Source organism: Podarcis bocagei (genome assembly GCF_964188305.1).
Source record: "Podarcis bocagei genome assembly, chromosome: 3".
Taxonomy (NCBI): Eukaryota; Metazoa; Chordata; class Lepidosauria; order Squamata; family Lacertidae; genus Podarcis; species Podarcis bocagei.
In genome coordinates, this window is record NC_138127.1 from 88,664,471 (window position 1) to 88,681,392 (window position 16,922).

Below are 16,922 nucleotides of genomic sequence, written 5' to 3' on the forward strand. Positions count from 1 at the left end.
CTCTGGGTCCTTCTGCCCCCCGGGGTCTCTTCTTTCCTACTCTCTTCTGACGCGGACCCCCCTGACCCTTCCGCCTCCTTGCGGCGGGCTTTGGGACCTGGCTCACTCTCTGGGCTGCTTACTGCGCCAGCTTCCGCTACATTTGAACTTGGCGCGCGCGCCCAACTCTCCACCTTCCTCTTGATCGTTTCGTCGCTCCCCGAGGTGGGCGTGACTACTCCTGACTCATGCCCTCCCTCCTTCTGAAAGCCTCCGGAACCCGATATCTGGTCCCCTTCCTCCCCGCTGCTCCCGGCTGGGTACGTGGGTCCCGATCTCCAACTGCTGCTCTCTGATCCCTCTCTGGACCCTTCTTCCTGGGGTGTCCCCCTGTTTTCCCCCCTTGCTCTGACCGCTGGCGCTCCCTTCTGGGAATCCTCGGACTCACTGGATAAGCTCGGCGATCTCGGTTCGTCATCCCCACTCATCTTTCCTTCGTATTCCTCCCCCTCGCTCTCTGTCTCCTCCCTTCTCTGCGTCTCTGCTCCTGAACCCCTGACAATAGCTATAATAATATACAGCTGGACAATAATACTGTTAAGACCCAGTACATGTTTCAAAAGCATAGGCAGACAAATATGTTTGTAGTAGAGAACTGAAACTTAACTGCACTGGGGGACAATTGCATTTTCCCAGCAAAGGAATTCCATAGTTGGGTGCTGCCACAGAGAAGGCCCTGTCTCAAGTAACCATACCACGGGCCATGCCCTTGGATGAGCTCATGAGCCAGGCCTCTTCTCAAAGATGGGTTAGTCAGGCACTCCTTTAAATTTGTATGTATGTCTTAACTTTTTTGTAGAGCAGAGTTGGGGAACCTCAGTCCTGGAGGTTGAATGTGGCCCAGCAGGCCTTGTAATATATCTTGATTTCAGTAAAGCTTTTGACAAAGCCCCCTATGATATTCTTGCGATGAACCTAGTAAAATGTGGGGTGAATGGCGTAACTGTTAGGTGGATTTGTAGCTGGTTGACTGACTGAACCCATCAGCTTGTCAACTTCATGTTAGGTCTCTCTTAAGAAACTGCAAAAGACTAGTTCTAAATAATAATGTTATTACTTTAAATAGAAGACTGTCTCTTTTTGTGTCCCAGCTTCCCAGATCTGGAGGCACCCTGCACTTTGTCACAGCAAAGATGGGATTACTTCTCCTCTTACAACCCTCCCATCTGAAGCATTGCAAACAGAAGCTTTAAAATTATTTAAGGTAAAAAAAAGTAACTTTTTCTGTGGTTGGGAATGATTTTATTCTTTTAGTATATTTTATTTGAAATGGTATAGAATGCATATTATAGTGCAGCCTTTTTCATGACTGCTCAGACAGTAAGTCCCCTGAGTTCAATGGGACTTCTAGGTAAATGAGGCATTATAAAGCTAAACACCTAAAAACATTTAATAGGGAGTAAGCCTGATTAGAAGCAGCATCGCTTCTGAGTAAACTTACTTCTGAGTAAACACACATAGGACTGTGAATTTGAATAGTGACTTTCAAAAACCAGCCTTGCAGAAATGCCTAAATGTGCCCAGACATTGGCTTTGATAGTTTTCTATAGGGAAGGTGCTCCAGAATTATGAAGGAAGTACTCTCTTGTAGCAGTGTGTGTGTGTTTCTTTGACTCACTTCCTACACTTATGAACCACCTTGCTTCCAAAGTGCCAAAGACAGTCTACAGTTTCAAATAATGGCTGAGAGTGAGGAAGAGGGAAATATACAAATTCATAATACAGCTCTTTCATGATGTTATATAAATAAATTACACAATAGAACTGGGGAGGTGGTTTGTGAAGGAAACATTTATGGGAGAGAGCATGGCTCAGTGGTAAAGCAGAGCATATGCTTTGCATGCAGAAGGTCCTAAATTCAGTCCCTAGCATTGCCTCTTAAAAGATCAGACAGCAGGTCATGTACAAGACCTTTGCCTAAGACCATAGAAGGCCATAGTCACTCAGAGTAGACAGCACTGGGTTAAGTGAACAAATAGTCTAATCTGGTACAAGGCGGCTTCATACATTCTGATAATTCTGGGAAGGGAGGAGCCAGCTAGCAGTTGGTTCCATAGAACTGATTGCCGTTCTCCAAATTACTATATCTGTACATCAGCCACCCATTGTCAATGAAGACAAAGTTCTTTCAAGTTTAAATTGGTTTTTTTATACCTTTGTAATTCAGTTTAAGTTTATATGCAAACCCCCCCCCCAAATTAGATTTAATTAAATTAAAAATGCAAAATGGAAATTATTTTTTTCCTGTTCCCTGTTGCAGACTTGCCAGTTGTTTATAAATGCTGCAGTGGACTCTCCTGCCATTGACTACCATGTATCTTTGGCCCAAAGTGCTTTACAAGTCTGTCTCACACATCCAGAGCTTCAAAATGAAATCTGTTGCCAGTTGGTTAAGCAGACAAGAAGGCGGCAGCCCCCAAATCAGATGGGACCAGTGCAGGTACTGAACACTTTTACACCTGTCCTGAGGGATTGACTTTGATGAGTTTGTACCAAAACTTCTTGGTTACAATGTGGAGGTGGAGGACGATCCAGAAGATTACAATATGGGTAGTCTCTGTATAAGGCGGGTGGCAGGAAAGGAAGGGGAAGGGCATGGAATGCAAAATGGGCAGCAGAATAAGAGAGACGAGTGAGTTAAAAAATGGGGCATCTTCTTTGGCCTACGTTCCTGGTTGTTCAATGTCCACTATGTTCATAAACCTCCTTGTGCTTGGAGGCTGTTTGATTCTGAAAGAAACTTCAGATTATGATGCTGATCTTTCTCCTTGCCCAGGCCTGGCAGCTTTTAGCACTCTGCATTGGACTCTTCCTTCCACAGCACCCATTCCTTTGGCTCATCAAACTTCACTTGAAGAAGAATGCAGATTCCAGGTATACCTTACAGGAAAATCAGACCATCAAATGCTAAATGATTGCCTTCTGTTATGAACGAGTATAATTTAATGGCCATAGAAATGCAGCACTATTGTGACTACAGATGTTAATACTTTTTCATGTTAATTATTGACATTGCTCCATTGGTATTGGTGTTAATTTACATGTTTCATGTTAGTTCCCTGCCCAAGTAATATAAAGCCTTTAGTTTGCCCATTTATAAAGTGGTAACTCCACTGAATATTGAAATGGGGTCATCGGCATTACACCATCTTTCTGTTTTTCAAGTTTTTCAACTTTGGAAACTGATATTGGAATAAAAGTTAGTAGACACACATGCATTTTACCTGATCCCTCACACCTATATTAAAGAAGACCAGGAAAATATGAAAAGACATTATAATATTATCTCACTCAAAAACTCAGTTGTTGGTGTGCATATTCACAACATCATCCTTCGTTTCACGTTTGGATCCCTGTCCGACTCATATAACCATTCTTAGTAGGGGATCGGAAGAAAGAAGCAGAATAGATTTCCATATGACTTGTTAAAAACATTCTTGAACATATTGTTTAACCATTATATGTTAAAATAATCTGTTGAAATCCCTGCTGTTTTCAGTTTGTTACAAAGCCTTGTTTTGTGTTCACAGAACTGAATTTGGAAAATACGCAATTTACTGTCAACGATGTGTAGAAAGGACACAACAGAATGGTGACAGGGAAGCCAGACCATCAAGAATGGAAATTCTTTCTACACTTCTAAGAAATCCCTACCATCATTCCTTACCTTTTAGTATTCCAGTGCATTTCATGAATGGCATATACCAGGTAGGCGTGAACCGTAAAATGATGGAGTATTGGTTATGCTGTCAGAAATATTTAAAGATGCTGTGGCTCTACTTTCTTCCTCGTCAACAAACAGATTGATATTTTTTTATCCATTGGATAAATAGTTTGTGCTTTTCTTTAAAAAATGTATGGTTTGGATCTGAAACTTACCTTCCACAGGATACGTTCTGTAAATGGAAGAGCATCTTTGGATACAACCCTCTGTATGTACCAAGATTTTCACCACGGTACTTGCTTCTTCAAAATCTAAGCTTTGTGAGAACTTATTTCACTTTTATGTTTCACTTGTGTTGTCTAGGTTGTTGGCTTTGATGCTTCTACCACAGTGGAAGAATTTCTAAACACACTCAATCAAGACACAGGAATGAGAAAACCAGCCCAGTCAGGTTTTGCTTTGTTTACTGATGATCCTTCTGGCAAAGATGTAGAACACTGTCTTCAAGGAAACATCAAGGTAAACAATCCCTTTAATGAGCTCACAGTCAAAATTACCTTTGAGTTGCAAAAGAAAACATTTTCCTTATTTAAGTGTGTTTCATTTTTCTTGGCGCACATTGACCGGGGGGGAAGCAAACAAATGCTTGATTGTTTTAAGCACAAATGGTAGTTTTAGAAAGCTCATTAAAGATAGCTGTGGGAAGACAGGGGGAACTTGAAAAGGATTTATGGGAATATTTTTGGTGACTTTGTGATACATGGGAATGGTGTTATAACAGTTTCCCATATGGGTTTGTGGTGTATTGCTAAACAGGAAGTGGGGAAAGTTCTACACCACTATCCACACAGAGGACACTCTGATGATGTCAATATTTTCCACAAATATTTAACACAAATTTATGGGGTAAGCCCTACAGCAGACAAGTATGGCATACTTGTCATGCACAATGTTTTCCATTATCATGGTAACAAAATGGTCATAAGTCACATTGATTTCAGTGATAGCTCCAAGTCAGATGTCCCTAGGCTTTCTAGGGACCTGTGTGTTTTTACTCATATCCCACTAAGTTAAATGGGGTTCACCCCCAGAAAAGTTTGCATAGAATTACAACTTAAGTCTTTTGGTGATTATTGCTGTAAAATCAATACTAACTAAAGTGTACGAATTCGGTTTGGGCATATTTTGCCATAACTGTGTTCTGCCTTGTGGTTTTCCTTGTAGATCTGTGACATTATTTCTCGATGGGAGCAGGCATCTAAAGAGCAGCAGCCTGGGAAATGTGAAGGCACAAGAACAGTGAGACTGACTTACAAAAACAGGTATGCAATACAAACATGTTCCTAGGAGTCATTGCTCTTAGATATATTTATAGTCTATTTGCAGCCACAGATGAGCTCTCATAACTGAATTCAGTTCCAGGGCTCAGGAAGTCATCATGTGAATTAATAGTTTAATAAGAAGTTAAGCCCATGAGCCAGGAATGGGGAACTTGTGGCTATCCAGATGATAATGGGCCAATTCCTATCGAGGTACAGATGTTTCAGCAGGGCTATTGTCAATTTAGCATTAAAGAGGATGCTAATTTCATTGGCCTACAGAAATGAAGTCTGTTTAAAGCTAGTAATTATTCCTCCAGGTACAGATACAGAGCATCATTAGCTTTCACATTATCTGACCGTTGAATAGCACAATTTCAAGTCCTTACTAGAACTGATGGTGAATTTTATTTATTTCATAAAAATTATACACTGCTTAATTTTTTAAAAAGCCTCTTAAAGCGGTTTGCAAAAAGATAAAATAATAAAATTGAAGAAAAAACCACCATACTTTAAAACATACAAAAATTAAAATACTAAAACAGATTAAAATTACCTCCACTTTCAAGCATCTGGGTAAAAGGTAAGGGGCTAAGACTACTGACAGTTAAGACCAGTCGCAGATGTCTCGGGGTTGCGGCGCTCATCTCGCTTTACAGGCCAAGGGAGCCGGCGTTTGTCTGTGGACAGTTTTTCCAGGTCATGTGGCCCGCATGACTAAGCCGCTTCTGGCGCAACAGAACACCGACACCAGAGCAGAGCACGGAAACGCCGTTTACCTTCCTGCAGGAGCGGTACCTATTAATCTACTTGCACTTTTTTTGGCGTGCTTTCAAACTGCTAGGTTGGCAGGAGCTGGGACAGAGCAACAGGAGCTCACCCCGTCGCGGAGATTCAAACCACCAACCTTTTGATCGGCAAGCCCAAGGCTCAGTGGTTTAGACCACTGCGCCACCTGCGTCCCAAGCATCTGGGTAGGCTTGTCTAAACAAGAATGTTTTTAAGCAGGTGTGAAAAAGAGTACAGTGAAGGCGCCTGCTTGATATCAATAGGCAGGGAGTTCGAAAGTACAGGTGCTGCTACACTAAATGATTGAGTTCTTACACATGCGGAATGAGTATTATGTTGCATCTGTAATGCTAGTACCTTTTCATTTAGTTACTTGGGTATACTCGTGCAATTTTCAATTGTAGTTTGTAGTTTCAATTTGTTCAATTTGTAGTTTGTCACTCTTTCTTTTTGTAGGCTGTATTTTTCAGTTCAAATACGTGGGGAGACAGAAAGGGAAAAGCTGCTGTTGGTGTATCAGACAAACGATCAAATTGTAAATGGGCTTTTCCCTGTAAACAAAGATCTGGCACTAGAACTGGCAGCACTTATGGCACAGGTAAGGATCATTTGTGGTTGACCAGATTTGTAATTTAAAAGTACCCTCCACAAATTTCTTTTGTAATATGAAATCACATTTTGTATCTTAGGACAGCATACATGGAATTATTCTGTTTTTTAAATTTACAACAACCCTGTGAGATAGGCCAAAATTGTGTGACTGGCCCAAGGTCACCCAGTGAATTTCCTGACTGAATTGTATTAGAATCCAAGTCTGCCCAGTCAAAGTCCAACAAAGCTCACTTGCCTTGTATAACCAAGACTGGGAGTGGGGGGTGGGGGCGTGAATTGGGAGAAGTAGATTTGGCTGGCCTCTGCCCACCTTCAGGTACTCAGTGGAGCAACAACCAAGGTTGGCTGTCCCTGTGGTCCATATGACATGCATTCAGTTTGCCAGCAAACCCTTTTCGTCTTGGAGTGGGCCTTTTAACTGTTGTTGGGCCAGCTGGACAGATGGTGGGTGCTGTTGGTTTACTCTGTTGCCTAATGGTCTCCCTGACCAAGATGTTGGAGGTAATATTGAACATAGTGTTGGAGAACACCAGGGTGGTGTGTCTGAGTGGCTTCAGACCAAGGTTGCTTTGACTGGTCTAGCTTTGGATTTCATGCCCTCCATGGCAACCATGGGGTTGTCACAAGTTGTCTATCAACCAACTCATACGACAGGGCACAAACTGGATTTAATCTTCCATTCAGGATTGGGGGGGGGGGGTTGAAGGAATACCTGGATCCTTTGCTAGCAGGGGATGGTGGGAGTTGTAGTCCAAAAAATTTGGAGGGTACTAGGTTGGTGAAGACTGTGTTAGACTCTTCCATGAAATTTTTTTCTGCGTGTGTGCCCCATTAATATTCACAGTTCAGCTATTAAATATGAAATAGCTCATAGATTCTTGTTATCACAGCTCATAATGTTATTTATTCAATAAATGTAATATAATTGGCAGATACTTGAGAATTACATATTACAGTGGTACTTCGGGTTAAGTACTTAATTCGTTCCGGAGGTCCGTACTTAACCTGAAACTGTTCTTAACCTGAAGCACCACTTTAGCTAATGGGGCCTCCTGCTGCCACCGCACCGCTGGAGCACGATTTCTGTTCTCATCCTGAAGCAAAGTTATTAACCTGAAGCACTATTTCTGGGTTAGCGGAGTCTGTAACCTGAAGCGTATGTAACCTGAGGTACCACTGTAGACTGTAGGTACTGAAATAACATTGAAGTGCAGAAATATGTATGTAAAAACAATCTTACCTATTTCTTTGCATATCTACTAGGTGGAGATTGGGGACTTTGAACGACCTTTCTCAACTCCAACGGGGCAAATCACTTCCCAGTCAAAATCTAATCAAACTTTAAAGCAAGTTGTGGAAAAGTTTTACCCCAAAAGATATAGGGATGGATGTTTAGAAGAACAATTGAGGTATGCTGCTAAAGTCTTTACTCTCTCCCCCGCCCCATTTAAACAAACTGAATGGGGAAAGTGCAGTTTTTAGTCTTTTTCATTTTTTAGTGTTGTTATTTAATTAGATTTATTGTCTTACTCATTGCAAAACCTCAGATCTCTGAATGATGGGCAGTATAAATACCTTCAAAAGAAATGATGCTATTGTCTGCCAAAACATATTCTCGGATTATCTGCCCTAGCCTTGTGACCTGTAATCATTTTCCCGGCCACATATCCCTATTCTCCAGTTATTTAGAAATGATCTCCTGCCATTACACCATTCCTTGCCCAAACAAAAGTGCAAATTTTACTGAAATTTAAAACTCCACCAGCAGACTTAGAGTAGGCCTGGGCTTTTGGGAAGAGAGAGAAAGGAATGGAGCACTATTTTCAGGTGGCCCATTTTATTATTCCATTTCTTAAGAGGCCAATTTTGATTTGTAGACCGAGATAGCAAAGAGAGATCAGAATACAAGGGCCCTGCAGGACTTGACATCTTTCCGCAGGGCCTGCAAGACAGAGCTGTTCCACCAGGCCTTTGGTTAGGGCACAGCCTGACTCCCTCCTTTGGCAATCTTTACAATACTTTATGGTTGCCATCAATTTTGATTTTAATTAATTCTTATGATGTTTTTATAATGTGGCACTATTTTAGTGTTGTTAGCCGCCCTGAGCCCGGCTTCGGCTGGGGAGGGCGGGATATAAATAAAATTTATTATTATTATTATTATTATTATTAATACTTGATTATCACATGTTGCATTTTGATTTGAAATGCTGTTTTGCTTCTCCCTCTCCCTGCTACTTATGACTTAAACATCCTTATGCTTAATGTCAATAGACAGCTTTGTCAGCGACTCTCAACAAAATGGATGGCTCTCCGTGGTCACAGTGCTGCAGATTGTGTGCGCATTTACCTTGCTGTTGCTCGAAAGTGGCCTTTCTTTGGTGCCAAATTATTTGCAGCAAAAGTAAGACTTTTCTTCTCTTTCTTTCTTTCTTTCTTTCTTTCTTTCTTTCATCAATTATGCAGGCAGAGCCACACAGATAAGTGTGTATACCTGGGTCCTCCTGATGTCTTTGGACTCCAATTCCCATCAGTCACAGCCAGTATTGCCAGTGGCTAGGGATGATGGGAGTTGTAGTCCACCGGGGGGCACTAGTTCCCCACCCTAGTGGGCAGGATTGCAGCATGACTGCAATCCTGTATGCATAAGGAGACCCATGCACCTAATTGACCCACATTCCTTAATTTTAATGAGTCTACCCTGAGTTAAACTTGTAAGTAGCAGAGAAGTTGGTGCATGAGGCTTTCTAGATTTGTCCCACTCCCATATAAGACAAACCTGCTGGATCAGTGGCCAACCAGATGAGCACAACAGAGGTCCATCCACCTGCAATTCATAGCAACCAGTATTCAGAGCTATGCTGCCTCTGACAGTGGAGGTAAAACAAAAACGAATTCATGGAGGACAAGGCTATGTGGTTTCCAGGGTGGGGGTTGTTCCTGGAAATTATAGGCCAATTAACTTAAAGTTTATCCTGGGAAGATTAGTGGAAAGTATTGTTAAAGATAAAATAACCAAGCATATAGAATAACAAGCCTTGCTGAAATAGAGACAGTTCAGCTTCTGCAAGGGCACATACTGCCAATAAGTAAAAATAATTCCTTCCAGTAGCACCTTAAAGACCAACTAAGTTAGTTCACAGTGTATCTGAAGAAGTGTGCATGCACACGAAAGCTCATACCAAGAACTAACTTAGTTGGTCTTTAAGGTGCTACTGGAAGGAATTTTTTTTATTTTGACTATGGCAGACCAACACGGCTACCTATCTGTAACTGTCAATAAGTAGATATATAAAAGCAATCCTTTTGACAATAGTGTACTTGGACTTTCAAAAAGCTTTTGATAAACTACCTCAGCAAAGGCACCTGCATGAACTTAGCAGTCATGGAATAAGAGGAGAGGTCCTCTAATGGATCAGGAATTCATTAGGAAGCATAGAGTAGGAATAAATGTATAGTTCTTCAAATGGAGGGATGTGGAAAGGATTGGTTATTGGGACCTATGCTTTTAAATGCAATTCAGTGTTAACAAGTGTAATGTTCACACAAAAATGGAACTATATAATAATGATACCGTTTTTCTCTGTCACCTCAGAAATGCAAAAATACTTCTATAGCTTGCCTTCAGTCGCTTCTCTTTTTCTCGTATCTGACTATCCTCTACCTCACAAATTTAAAGCAGTGCTTCAGTTAGTTCACTTTTATTCAGTTTCGTAATTGTAGCTAATTTCAGTATATCTTCTTTCTAGCCTCTGATAATATCAACATTGGAGAGTTCTTTGGTATGGCTTGCTGTTTATGAAGATGGCATAAATATTCTTGAATACAGCTCTATGGTAAGGGAAGATAGTTGAAATGTTGGGTAAAGAAAGGGGTAATACAAAATCTGTGAGCCATGTTAACCAATGCATTCTCTCTCCATTAATCTTTAACAAACTTGTGCAATGGATTAATATGTCCCATGCACTTAGAATCTGAACTAACAGACTAAGCAGCTAACTATTAAAGGAATTGCTTAAAGGTTTGCATTTTAATAAGCACTAATGTGAAATTATTCTCTTAAGTGCCATATGCAGTGTTCCGTTTATGTGTGGGAACTTTTGTGTCCGTACCTTACAATGGCATTTACCCCAAAAAGTATTCTGAAAGGAAGGGTTCCTTTAAAACTGCACCCTATGAGAGGGGCTGCCATTAGAAGAAAATATGTTCTAATTTTAGTCTGTCTCTGCGTTTGTTTTTATTTTCCCAGTATTACTACATGTACACGAACACACACAAGCATGCATTAATATATACACGTCTAAAAAAAGGGTAAAGGACCCCTGACAGTTAAGTCCAATCACGAACGACTCTGGGGTTTCAGCGCTCATTTCGCTTTACTGGCCAAGGAGCCGCCGTTTGTCTGCAGACAGTTTTTCCGGGTCATGTGGCCAGCATGACTAAGCCGCTTCTGGCAAAACCAGAGCAGTTCATGGAAACGCTGTTTACCTTCCCACCAGAGCGGTACCTATTTATCTACTTGCTCTTTGACATGCTTTCGAACTGCTAGGTTGGCAGGAGTTGGGACCGAGCAACGGGAGCTCATCCTGTCGCGGGGATTCAGACTGCCAACCTTCCAATCGGCAAGCCCTAGGCTCAGTGGTTTAGATCACAGCAGTACCTGCGTCCCCATACACATGTCTATATGAAGATAAATATTCTGGATAGAAATAGTTGGGCTAATGAGCCATGTGCTGGTAACCTTCGTGTGGTGTTCTACATAGGGCTGTCTTTGAAAGCTGCACAGAAGCTACAACTGGTGCACAGTTCAGTGGGCCAGGTGCTAAACAGCAGTATTAGCAGAACATCTATTACACCTGCCCTCCAAGGCATGCACTGGTTATCAGTTTGTTTCCAAGCTCAGTTTAAGGTATATGTTACTGTGCAAAGCCCGTATCATTTCAATATCTGATGGAGCATCTTCTCCCATGTACACTTGCCCAAAATTTAAGATCAGCAGGGGAGGCCCTGCTTGCGGTACTGCCACCCTTTGATGTGCAAGGAATGGTGACAGATGGGAATGCTTTCTCTACTTCCCAGATATGGAACTGACCCTCTTAGGAGGTGCGTCTGGTGCTTTGATGGTACTTTATTTGCTGCTTAGTAAAGATCTACACTTCACCCAGGCTTTTTGGAGCACATAAATTATTTTAGATCAGATTGTCGTCGTCGCCCGCCGCCCCCCGCTCCACCTTCTTCACTGTCGTCATATTTTGTGTTTTAATTCTGCTTTAAAGTGATATTTTAATATTGTTTTGTATGTTTTATTGATTATATGCACCCTACCTGGGACTTTGCAGTGAAGGGTAGGTACCAGATTTAAATAAATAAATATGATGTAGGACATGGGTTGCCAACCTACAGGTGAAACTCGGAAAATTAGAATATCGTGGAAAAGTTCATGTATTTCAGTAATTCAACTTAAATGGTGAAACTAATATATGAGATAGACTCATGACATGCAAAGAGAGATATGTCAAGCCTTTATTTGTTATAATTCAGGCCCACAGCTGGGAAGAGGGCGGGGTTAGCTCTCCCCTCGCCAACTGTGACCACCACCACCAACCCACAAAAAAAACCATCCCCTGTTGCAATTAGGTTTGGAAACAAAATACAACACATTCTGTTGCCTCCAGTACAAGGCTTTTTTCAAGCCTGATTGCAGCAGAAAGTCTTTTTCAGCAGGGTGTGTGTCGCAGTTGAAGAGAGGGCAGTTGAGCCTTCCCTTTGCAGTTGTGACCCCCACCCCACCCCCCAAAAAACTCCCCCCACTACAGTTAGGCTTGAAAGAAGCCTCTTGTTGGCTATTGCTTCTTTCAGGCTTAAAATGGCAATGCAGAAGGAGTACCAAGGAATGGTGAGGACCAAGAAAGGTCTTGATGGGCATGTGTAGCCACAGTATGCAGTGAGCCTGCCACAAAATAGCTTATTGGGGCATATATGGTGTTGGTCATGTAATGGAAAGATGTCGGCTGCAATTCTTGCAAACTTAGCTAACCGTAAGCACACTGAACACAACCAGACTTTCTTCTGAGTAGAAATGCATCACGTTTAATTTTCCATATGCCTACATATGGTGCCATCCACTAGAATCTTTTAAAAAGACATTTATAATTATTAATTAGCATAGTTTCATCAGATTTTGTAATGAAGAAATTATATTTAAACTATAAAAATCTGTTTTTGCTCTTTTTCCTGCTTGCACGAAACTTTTGTTTTTTCTTCTATTTTTCAAGAGGTTAATAGTAACATATTTATATAAGAACCTAATGACATTTGGAGGCTATCAAGATGACTTCATGCTGGTGGTCAACAATGTGCACACACAAGAAAAGCAAACTGAAAAGTTGTTGTTTGCTATGGCCAAACCAAAGGTTGGTATGTTAACTGGTCCTTTGTTATCTTGTATATAGAGTCATAGAATTGCAGAGTTAGAAGGTACCCCAAGTGTCATCTAGTCCAACCCTCTGCAATGCAGGAATCTCAACTAAAACATCCATGACAGATGGTTTTTTAACCTCTGCTTAAAAACCTACAATGAAGGAGAGTCTGCAACCTCCTGAGGGAGTCCATTTCACTGTTGAACAGCTCTTGCTGTCAGAAAATTCTTCCTGATAATTAGTCAGAATCTCCTTTCTTGTAACTTGAAGCCATTGGTTTGAGTCCTACCCCCCCCCCCCCGAGCAGGAGAAAACAAGCTTGAAGGTATCTATCTCCTCTCAGTACCCTCTTTTTCAGGCTAAACATACCCAGCTCTTTCAATAGTTTCTCATAAGGCTTAGTTTCCAGATCCTTGATCATCTTGGTTGCCCTTCTGTGCACACACTCCTGCTTGTCAATATCCTTCTTAAATTGTGGCTCCAGAACTAGACACAGTATTCCAGATGTGGTCTGACCAAGGCAGAATGGAGTGGTACTGTTAGTTCCCTTGATCTGGACACTATACTTCTGTTGATGCAACCTAGAATAGCATTAGCTTTTCTTTTTGGTGCTGCTGCATCACGCTGTTGACTTATGTTAAACTTCTGGTCCACGAAGACCGCTAGATCCTTTTCACGTGTACTACTAATAAGCCAGGTGTTCCCCATCTTATATTTGTACAGCTTCCTACCTAACATTTCTCACTGTTGACATTCATATCGTTAGTTTGAAAATACCACAAGTTCAGCCTCTCAATATGCTGTAGGTTATAGCCCTGTTTGCTTAGAGTTGCAAACATTTTAGATGTGCAGATGGTCTTCTACATCTCTAATTTTTGCTATTTCAATTTTTTTAGATTCTTGAGATTACGCTACTGATTGCTAGTTATATTAATGATTTCCATCAGCAAAAGGGAGCTGCTCACCATCTTTCTGCTCCAGCGACACTGTCTCCACAGGCAGAAAGACAGAAAACTAAAGACATAGGGTGTCATCCATTTATGTTGAAGAACAGACCAACCAAAGGACCTACCTTGTTATGAAAAGATCATGTGCCTGTGAAAATGCATACTGGCTGAATGTTTATGTATTTTGGGTACTACCTTGGAAAAGGAAAGTCTGATTGAAGTTGGATGAAATACTAGTGGTGCTTACCATGAGCCAATTCTGCTCCCGTGTGTGACCTACTTTTTCTAAATTACTCCAGAGGCACCCAAAACCACACATATGGACACATGCATGTTCTTTATATTCGTCTGCCTGGATAGGCAGAAGAAACACTGTGAACCTGGTTAATAATTAGTAGTTATAAGTGCAATGCTTTGAATACCAATAGTTTCATACACACCATGCCCTTTCTCCTTTCTCCTTTGTGGTCCTTTTCGGTTTCCTTAACTTGTTCCTGAAAGGAAAACATCTAAAGCAAACTTCTAATTAAGCTGTGTGTCAATTTTGGAAGGATAACGTATCAGATGACAACAGCTACTGTTTGGGGCTAATATTGTTCCAATCAAAGCATTCCGAAAAGACATTCCATAGCCATTAGATTTGTGAAAGGTATTTCTTTTTTTAATGACATTTGCTCTTAAAACTGCAACTGCAGGAGTTCTGCTAACAAATACCAGTTTCAAGGAGGAGAGTGGTAGCATGTTGAATCTGAATGATGTGCTTTAGGGCCAGAATGTACCAAGAGAACAAAGGATAATTCAGACTGTCTAGTGTGAGGGCAATTCTTTGACATTATTTTTTTAAAAAAATTAACTTTCATCTCTATTATATGTAAGGAACAGTAGATTTCACACTCCAGCTGAAAGTCATTGAATGATAAGTAATCAAATGCTGAGGTATGTAGTAATGTCCTTTTACATGTGAATTGGGTCTAAGTGACACTGCTGAACTTGAAAATTTGCTTAGTGTTTAAAAAGCCTGATATCTAGTCTCTATTTTCAGATAGATCTCCCTTCTTTACCTTTTCCATCAGCTCTCCTTATCTTGTACAGTCGTACCTTGGAAGTCAAACGGAATCCATTCTGGAAGTCCGTTTGACTTCCTAAACGTTCAGAAACCAGAGTGCGGCTTCTGATTGGCTACAGGAGCTTCATTCGGAAGCCAAGGAAGCCTCATCAGTCATTTGGGTTCCAAAGAACATTCACAAACCGGAATACTCACTTCTGGGTTTGCAGCGTTTGGGAGCCAAAACGTCTGAGTAACAAGGCGTTCGGGATCCAAGGTACAACTGTACTGTAAATCTAGTCTCTTAAATTGGAAGTTTAAATTGGAATCAAAGCAACCTTTGATTTATTTATGTACAATACTTGTAGTCACTGTAGAATATGAGTTGTGTTTGAGCTGATGCAGAGTATTAGCATTATTGTACACATGCAGATTATCATTTGATGCTGCACTCAAGTGATGGGTATATGTGCGTGAACTCAACCTTTTATTTAGCTGTGTATGAGCAATGCTGTTGTTTAAACAAAAGACACAGCTGTCTGGTCTGTTTGTAGTACTTGGCAAAGAAAAGAAAAGAGTAATTGGTGCTTTAAATCACTGATGGATATGGTCAGAGTAATCTACAGATCTATCATTCAGGCAGTATTTATAATTTCCTTTGATAACTAGAATTAGTGACATATATAAATATGAACTTTTTATTAAATGTTTATATGAAGTCTCTGCCTTTAAATGAGCTGAAGGACATCTTTTTAAAGGGTCGTGGATGAGGTATTTTCTTCTTAAAAGAATGTTTTACACATCCTTTACAATATGGACAGGATCAGGCAATGTAATAGGTACTAACAACAACAACAACAACAAAGCTTCAGCCAACTAAAAAAGGGCCAGGCCTAACTAATGTACCTCTGTGGGTAGTCTACAACTCCCCTGTAATTGCAGATCCAGCCTGCCATCTAATACACACAACTTGGGAATAGTTATGCATAAGTTTGTACCGTTAACCTCCCTGTTCACTTTCTCACTTGTTCGTTATAAGCAATTTAAGCTAGGGGGCGGGCAGAGATGGCACTCATATTTCTTAGCCCCACCCCCATTAAAAAATATCCAGTTACTATACTTGTACAAAACAATAAATAATTTTACAGCTAACCATTCTATATTTTTATGGAAGGGTTGAGGTTAAAATAGGGATGCCTCCGCATTTGCAGGCTCTTCAACCTCTGAAATAAACTGAAAGTTTTATTTAGTAACTGCAAACTACGAGGTGCTAGTGAAGTTGCTAAAAGTGGTAGAAAGGTCAGAGCCTTTTCAGATGTAGCCTGCCACCACTGGCAGACCCGTGTGTCATTTTTTTAAATCTGGAAAATGAAAATGACACGTCAGAAACCATGTTATATTTAATTTTAAAATAGCTATGTATATTCATGGTTTCTATCATACATATAAAATTCTACATTGGTCATCATGTTTGTTGCTTCTCTCAGTGTATGTTAGTAGCAACCCCCTTATGGTTCAGTTTTAAATTTTTGGAGGAAATTGTTGTATCATACATGACCTCAATCACTCTGATCCAGCGAAGGAGATCTGCACACATAAGCTGGCTTCTGTGTGCTTACCATGTGCTGGATATCAGTAGTGTCAACTGGATGCACATTGGCGTGATCAATCTGCTTGTGCCCATCTACTGCATTGATTTCAGTAGGATACACATGCATCTCTGTCTACATTCTTGTACAGCTAGTCTCACATACATTTTTTTCTCATGTTGCTAGAGCTAGATCGAGAGATCTCTATCAGTGATGGGTACAGGAGAACCATTTATGTAGAGAAGTTTAAATTGTATGGGTTCCAATTTATGTGATGCACAAATAATGAATTGCTGAAAAATAACTGCGGTTTGTTGAATTACGTGTAGTAAAGAAATATTGGAACAGAACAGGTACTGAAAGCGAAAAAATAATTATAAAACATTAATTTATGTGTAAAAGTATTTGTATTTATTTTGTGGATATTTAGCTTTTATTGCGTAAGGTATTTTTTATATGAATGTAAACCACCTAACAAATAAAGGCATTGTCAAGGAAA

The 16,922-nt window shown here is 40.6% G+C and overlaps 1 protein-coding gene across 2 annotated transcripts in view; it reads left to right on the top strand.

The window, feature by feature from the left end:
• The window catches only part of PLEKHH2 (pleckstrin homology, MyTH4 and FERM domain containing H2), a 70,320-nt gene extending 53,398 nt beyond the window's left edge, over positions 1 to 16,922 (top strand). For both annotated transcript variants that reach the window (XM_081188401.1, XM_081188402.1), the window contains 12 exons: positions 1,131 to 1,243; positions 2,300 to 2,479; positions 2,816 to 2,913; positions 3,570 to 3,747; positions 4,067 to 4,222; positions 4,928 to 5,025; positions 6,268 to 6,409; positions 7,687 to 7,832; positions 8,698 to 8,827; positions 10,173 to 10,259; positions 12,699 to 12,836; positions 13,739 to 16,922. In XM_081188401.1, the coding sequence (XP_081044527.1) occupies positions 1,131 to 1,243; positions 2,300 to 2,479; positions 2,816 to 2,913; positions 3,570 to 3,747; positions 4,067 to 4,222; positions 4,928 to 5,025; positions 6,268 to 6,409; positions 7,687 to 7,832; positions 8,698 to 8,827; positions 10,173 to 10,259; positions 12,699 to 12,836; positions 13,739 to 13,924 (1,652 nt within the window). In that variant the 3' untranslated portion in view covers positions 13,925 to 16,922. The remainder of the gene's footprint in view (positions 1 to 1,130; positions 1,244 to 2,299; positions 2,480 to 2,815; positions 2,914 to 3,569; positions 3,748 to 4,066; positions 4,223 to 4,927; positions 5,026 to 6,267; positions 6,410 to 7,686; positions 7,833 to 8,697; positions 8,828 to 10,172; positions 10,260 to 12,698; positions 12,837 to 13,738) is intronic.